Source organism: Ursus maritimus, unplaced genomic scaffold (assembly GCF_017311325.1).
Source record: "Ursus maritimus isolate PB19 unplaced genomic scaffold, ASM1731132v1 scaffold_26, whole genome shotgun sequence".
Lineage (NCBI taxonomy): Eukaryota > Metazoa > Chordata > Mammalia > Carnivora > Ursidae > Ursus > Ursus maritimus.
Window position 1 is genome coordinate 19,322,205 of NW_024425119.1, and position 7,585 is coordinate 19,329,789.

Consider the following 7,585-nt stretch of genomic DNA (forward strand, 5'->3'; position numbering starts at 1 on the left):
TCCATAAAACTTAGCCCTAACCCTGCTTATGCAGGTGTTCAACACTATACCAGGTAGCCAGGCTCTAGCTGTCTTTCTGCTCCACCTTCCTCAAATGTTGTCATTTCCTATGCCTGTTGCCTCTTGGTTGCAAGAAGGCTGCTGCTTCTCAAGGTCTAATAGCCATAGTTCAGGAAAGAAAGAAAAAAGAAGCACATATTATATTCTCAGAAAGCTTTTTCTTTTCATTTTTTTCTTTTTTTTTCCTTTCTTTTCTTTTCATTGGAAAGAGATTACCAGTTAACAATCTTCTGCCAATATATCTGTAGTTAGCAGTAAAGGACATATTCTTACATTTGTTTGCTTCTATTCTTCCCTCAATTAGGACTGGATTTTTTTCTTTCTCTTTTTAAAAAATATTTTTTTATTTATTTGACACAAGAGAGAGCACAAGCAGGGGGAATGAAAGGCAGAGGGAGAGGGAGTGAGAGAAGCAGGCTCCCCACTGAGCAAGGAGCCCATTGCAGGTCTCTATTCCAGGACCCTGGGATAATGACCTGAGTTGAAAGCAACCGCTTAACCAACTGAGCCACCCAGGTGCCCCTAAGGTTGTTTATTTATCACTATATTTTGCAAATTTAGTTACAATACATCTTGGTGTTGGCCTGCTTTTGTTCATTTTGATGGGAATTCTCTGTGCCTCCTGGAACTGGATGTCTGTTTCCTTCCCCAGATTAGGGAAGTTTTCAGCTATTATTTCCTCAAATAAATTTTCTGCCCCCTTCTCTCTCTCTTCTTCTGGGACTCCTGTAATATAGATGTTATTATGTCAATGGAGTCCCTGAGTTCCTTAAGTGTATTCTCCTGTTCCATAACTCTCCTTTTTCTCTTTTGTTCAGCCTCATATTATCCACTATTTTGTCTTCTAGGTCACTAATTCATTCCTCTGTTTCTGCCAGCCTGCTGTTCATTGCATTAAGCCTGTTTCCAATCTTGTTTATTGCATTCTTCATTCCTGATTGATTCTTTTTTAACTCTTTTATCTCTGTTATAAGGGTCTTACTGATGTCTACTATTCTTTTCTCAAGCCAGGTGATTATTCTTACGATTATTTCTTGACTTCTTCATCAGGCATGTTACTTATATTTGTTTCACTTAGATCTCTGACCATGGCCTTATCTTGTTCCTTCATTAAGGATAAATTCCTTCATCTTTGCATTTTGTCTAAGTCTCTGCCTTCTCTGCATTTGAAAAGCCAGTTAGTTATGTCTCCTGCTTCTGAAAGTAATGGCCTAATGAAGAGGTCATGAGGTGCCCAGAGCCTGGTGCTTTGGGGAGTGTCTCGGGTATGTGCTGGATATGTTCTGCTCTTGTGTTTTGGCTGCTCTATCCTTCAGGCCAGTTGTTTGAAGAGGCTCTCCTTGCCTGTTGTGGGCACTTTTTGGTCCCTGGCCAGAATGTGGCAAGTTTTAACGAGGTGTGCTCTAGTCTCCTGTGAAATGAGACTTGACACTAACTCCACTAGAACTGGGGCTCTGCAGAACTCTCTGCTTGGGAGATGTGGTGTGGGCAGGGGTTTGTGCTTATCTTCTGAGAGGAGGGGCCTGCGGCCCTGAGACTGAGGCAAACTTGACTGAGAAGGGCAGTCCTGCCAGAGTGTAGAGGGCTGGGTCTCCTTATCCCTCTGCAGCACCCTGTATCTGTTTCTCCTCTAAACCCCATCTCTGCACTTCCCACCTTCTTTGATGTGGCCTCTTCTCTCCCTTTAGTTGTGGAATTTGTTGTTTGTCTTCAGGCCAATTTCTGGAGTATTTAGGATAATTTGATAGTTATCTAGCTGTGTTCATGGTATAAGTTGAGTCACCATCTTCCTCTCCTCCCCCCAAAAGCTTCTTATGTGGTGCTGTTTCCTTTTTCTCACAAGTCTCTGGAGATAAGGTAAGTCCTTGTTCCTCCTTTTAGCTTCCAGGTGATTCTTCCCACTTCCTGCTCACAAACTCCCAGTTTGTTGTCATCAGACTCTAACACTCAACTATAAACACACAATTATACCTCACTGCTGCAATCATACCTACCCTGAGTTACATTCCTCATTTCTAATGATAAACTCTTCTCTCATGTTTCAACAATACTCCTGTCTTAAATCATGGTTATTTTTAATATAACCAGAAATGAAATCTCAAACTCCACAGTCCAAAACTTAACTCTTATAGACTGACCTACCCAGTCTTTCTCCTCTCAGCTGCTTTCTTCTCATATGACACATCTAATCATTCAGGAAATCATATTAGTCTTCAAAATATCTTTAGGCAGTCTTTCAATTAACTGGTCTATTTTCTGTGAAGCTACCAATTTTTTTTATTGTATTTGAATTTGCAACTCAGGGGCTCCTACCTACATCCCAGGCTCCTTGTGATCACATTCTAGATTATACCTTCTTCCACTCTTCTATCCCTGGAGGAATTTACATTCCCTCTATATTACACATATATAACCATAGTATATTGATTCCCGCTACTCCCACCCTCCCTTCCTGTAATCTCATCCCATGATGGGTTTATATAATGATTTATGTATTGACTATTATTTAAGTGGGATGGAGAATAAGGAGAGAAAATAAGAATTAGATAAATATGGTTCCTCATTCTACTCCCTTGAACCAGAAACTCTATATCATCAATAGGGCCTCTTGTCTTCTAAAATTCTTTCATCCTTTTATTGTATCCATAAATGAAAAAATAATAATATGAGTAGATTTAGTTTTAATGTGTATCTTGAATTTTATTAACCCAGTTTCATAACAGAAGCTACTTTTTTAAAGCATCATTCTCTGAGATGAATTATGGAAAATTAGTATTTGTGTTCTAACTTTGGACCACATGGATAGGTCTCCTAAATTTGGGAAAATGTTCCTTTGAAAATATCTGACACTACAGGGTTTTTCTAATATCATCCTTTCATCCTTTGACTGAGACACTTGTTTTTCAAAGTTTAGTCAGGTTTGAATTGTTAAAAAAAAAAATCCAACAATCTTTGCTTCATGATTTTTAATAACCTGACTCATTTTTTCAGTATTCTGAAAAAAATGAGCAAATATATGACTTGAATAATAAAGCTGGGAACAAATTGAGAGCAAGTGATGGCATATTAATGAGGAATCTATTTTAGAACAATCATGTCTGAAAGGAATAAGAAAAGTTAAAGAACAATTCCTAGAATTAGAAGGTGTGGGCTTCTTTCACATAAAAGTGATACATTTGATAAAATAAATATTCACATAAGCAGGATAAGAGTATCAGTCTCTAAATAACCCCAATATCAAAGCAGAAATTCAATGAAATTAAATAGATTTTTACAATAGGAAATTTTTAGAATCATTTGGAAAAGGAGATGTGGGAATATACCCTCCTTTCACATGACTTGAAAGAGAAATTGCTATTTTCACACAAAAAATTAAAGCTGGCTCTAATATCCTGTTTTGAAGGTTATTATAAATGTCCCTCTGAGGAAAATCCCAAGTGTCATGGATGCCTCAGAAATACCATCATTGAACATTTTTTTATCTTGAGTAAAAACAATAACAACAAAAGACACAAAAATTTGAGGTTCATAAAGATAAAAAGTTACCCTCTGTATCCCTATTGATTTTAAAAACAATTAAGTGGTAGTGTATTCTCCAACTCTGGGAAGCATGATACAATAGGGCATTACAGTTTAGTTTTCAATTCATCATCATTTAAAATTTTGGAATTTTTGTGCATATCTTTGCACTCATTTTCCTTCCCTGTAACCTTTGCCTCTATAAGCACAGTTCCTGAAGAGGCATTTTCACCAGGTAGAAGACGTTTCTTCAAAATAATTAGGATTAAAAAGGCTGGAATATAGCTTGTTCCTCTTAGAGCTGCTGGCAAGCCAAGGTAGATGTATCTATCAAAAAAAAATGTTAAAACACATTAAATCTTACATAGTGTGGTGAGTACAAGCTAGTTTTGCATTAATTATTAATATTTCATTCCCATGAGGACAACAACGGCTAATCGTTTTGCATGTCAATTTTATATAAGCAACTTTTCTGAACTCATAAATTCTTTTTTTTTTTTAAGATTTTATTTATTTATTTGACAGAGGTAGAGACAGCCAGCGAGAGAGGGAACACAAGCAGGGGGAGTGGGAGAGGAAGAAGCAGGCTCATAGCAGAGGAGCCTGATGTGGGGCTCGATCCCATAACACGGGATCATGCCCTGAGCTGAAGGCAGACACTTAACTGCTGTGCCACCCAGGCGCCCCTGAACTCATTAATTCTAACGTTTGTTAAATGTTTTTTGGAATTTTTCATCCAGAAAATTCACACTTATTTTCTTCTTTGTCCAATCTTTTGGGTTTTAAAAATCTTTTTACATAAAATTGAGCCTCTAATTTAAATGTAATACTGACAGTGATAGCAGTTTTATTCCAGTATCTAATTAAGAATGCATCCAGGTGGAGTTAAGATGGCGGAGGAGTAGGGGTCCCTTTTTTCAGCCGGTCCCCTGAGTGGAGCTGGATAGGTACCAGACCATCCTGAACACCCACGGAATCAGCCTGAGCCGCAGGAAGATACATCTGCATCTCTACCAATGAACATCTCCAGCGCTGAGTATTGAGGTACGAAGCGGGGAGCCGTGAAACCTCGCACCGATATTGGAAGATAAACAGAAGGGGGAGGGAGCTGCTGCGTTCGGGTGCCGGGAAGCGGTAGCCACCTGCACGGGACCAGACTGAAACGGAGCCGGAGTGTGCGGGGGCGGCTGGTGGCCAGCGGTGTTAGTTAGAAGCACAAAGGACAGAGATGCGCGGGCCCTGGAAGTGAGGGCTGGGTTGCCGGGTGTGGGGCGCACATCCCGGGACGCTGCAGGGTTGAGCAGCACCAACAGAAACAGAGTTAAAGTGGCCAGAGGACCCCAGTGGAGAGCGGTCTGTGATCCCTCTGTTCTGAGACAGAGGCTGAGATTCGGCTACTGCTGCTCTGACTTTCAGAAGAGGCACAGCAAACCACCAGGGAAAGCTGCCAAAGAACAAAAGCCTGGAAATACCGGCTCAGAGTGTGCCCATCCCCATACCCCCTCGCAGAGGACATAGAGACTCTACCCAAACAGGGTTGCCTGAGTATCGGCATGGCAGGCCCCTCCCCCAGAAGGCAGGCTGAAAAATCAAGAAGCCACATGCGTAAGGTCCCTATAAAACAAGGGCACACGGCCTGGGTCCCGGTCAATAATTTGGGCTCTGGACAACCCCGCAACCTCTCCTCATCAGAATGACGAGAAGGAGAAATCCCCCCCAGCAAAGAAAAGACAATGAGTCTGTGGCCTCTGCCACAGAACTAATGGATATGGATATAACCAAATTATCAGAAATGGACTTCAGAGTAACAATGGTCAAGATGATGTGTAGACTTGAAAAAAGTATTAATGAAAATGTTAATGAGAATATAGAATCTCTAAGGGCGGAAATGAGAGCGAATCTGGCAGAAATTAAAAATGCTATGAATCAAAGCAGTCAAAACTAGGTGCTCTGACGGCCAGGGTGAACGAGGCAGAAGAACGTATCGGTGAATTGGTGGATGGGTTAGTAGAAGAGAAAGCTAAAATAGAAAATTGGCTCAAAAAAATCCAATCTCAAGAATGTAGGTTACGGGAGATTACTGACTCAATGAAACGTTGCAATGTCAGAATCATCGGCATCCCTGAGGGGGTGGAGAAAAACAGAGGTCTAGAAGAGATATTTGAACAAATTGTAGCTGAAAACTTCCCTAATCTAGCAAAGGAAACTAGCATTCATGTCCAAGAGGCAGAGAGGACCCCTCCCAAGCTCGACCACGACAAACCTACACCACGTCACGTCATAGTGCAATTCGCAAATATCATACCAAGGCAAAGGTATCAGAATTATGTCAGACCTGTCTAAACAGACCTGGAAATGAGAGAAAGGGTTGGGGGGGGGCATTTTTACAGCTCTTTCAGAGAAAAACATGCAGCCAAGGATCCTTTATCCAGCAAGGCTCTTATTCAGAATTGATGGAGAAATAAAGACCTTCCAGAATCACCAGTCATTGACCAATTTCATAACCACAAAACCAGCCCTACAGGAGATATTAAGGGAGGTTCTATAAAGGTAAAAAGGCCCCAAGAGTGATACAGAACAGAAAGTCACAATCTATAGAAACAAAGACTTTACAGGCAACATAGCATCATTAAAATCATATCTCTCAATAATCAGTCTCAAAGTAAATGTCCTAAATGCTCCAATAAATGCCACACAGTTGCAGATTGGATAAAAAGACATGACCGATCCATTTGCTGTCTACAAGAGACTCATTTTGAACCTAAAGATACATCCAGACTAAAAGTAAAGGGATGGAATACCATCTTTCACGCCAATGGACCTCAAAAGAAAGCTGGGGTAGCAATTCTCATATCAATCAGATTGGATTTTAAACTAAAGACTATAGTTAGAGACACAGAAGGGCACTATATTATTCTTGAAGGATGTATCCAACAAGTGGATATGACAATTATAAATATATATGCCCCCAACAGGGGAGAAGCAAGATACACAAGCCAACTCTTAACCAGAATAAAGAGACATATAGATAAAAATACGTTAATAGTAGGATACCTCAACACTCCACCATCAGCAATAGACAGATCACCTAAGCAGAAAATCTACAAAGAAACAAGAGCTTTGAATGCCATACTTGATGAGTTGGGCCTCATAGATATATATAGAACACTACACCCCAGAACCAAAGAATACTCATTCTATTCTAACGCCCATGGAACATTCTCAAGAATAGACCATGTTATGGGTCACAAAACAGGTCTCAACCAATACCAAAAGACTGAACTTATTCCCTGAATATTCTCAGACCACAATGCTTTGAAACTGGAACTCAACCACAAGGAAAAATTTGGAAGACACTCAAACACTTGGAGACTAAGAACCATCCTGCTCAACAATGATTTGATAAACCAGGAAATCAAAAATCAATTTAAACAATTTATGGAGACCAACAAGAATGAAAACACAATGGTCCAAAAGCTATGGGACACTGCAAAGGCAGTCCTAAGGGGAAAATACATAGCCCTCCAAGCCTCAGTCAAAAAAATAGAAAAATCTAAAATGCAGTTTTTATATTCCCACCTCAAGAAGCTGGAACAGCAACAGAGGAACAGGCCTAATCCATGCACTAGGAAGCAGCTGATCAAGATTAGAGCAGAGATCAATGAATTAGAAACCAGGAGCACAGTAGAGCAGATCAACAGAACTAGAAGCTGGTTCTTTGAAAGAATAAATAAAATTGACAAACCACTGGCAAGACTTATCCAAAAGAATAGAGAAAGGACCAAAATTAATAAAATTATGAATGAAAAGGGAGAGGTCACAACCAACACCAATGAAATTGGAAGGATTATTAGAAACTTTTATCAACCGCTTTATGCCAATAAATTAAGCAATCTGGAAGAAGATGGAGGAGTTCCTGGAAACCTATAAACTACCAAGACTGAAACAGGAAGAAATTGATTTTTTAAACAGGCCAATTTATGAAGAGATTGAAACAGTGATTAAA

At 39.9% G+C, this 7,585-nt stretch overlaps 1 protein-coding gene across 1 annotated transcript in view; it reads right to left on the minus strand.

Moving 5' to 3' along the window:
• Window positions 1-2,777: 2,777 nt before the first annotated feature.
• The window catches only part of SLCO1A2 (solute carrier organic anion transporter family member 1A2), a 49,737-nt gene continuing 44,929 nt past the window's right edge, over window positions 2,778-7,585 (minus strand). Inside the window, exon 15 of the mRNA XM_008707072.2 lies at window positions 2,778-3,906. Within this exon, the coding sequence (XP_008705294.1) occupies window positions 3,687-3,906 (220 nt within the window). The 3' untranslated portion in view covers window positions 2,778-3,686. The remainder of the gene's footprint in view (window positions 3,907-7,585) is intronic.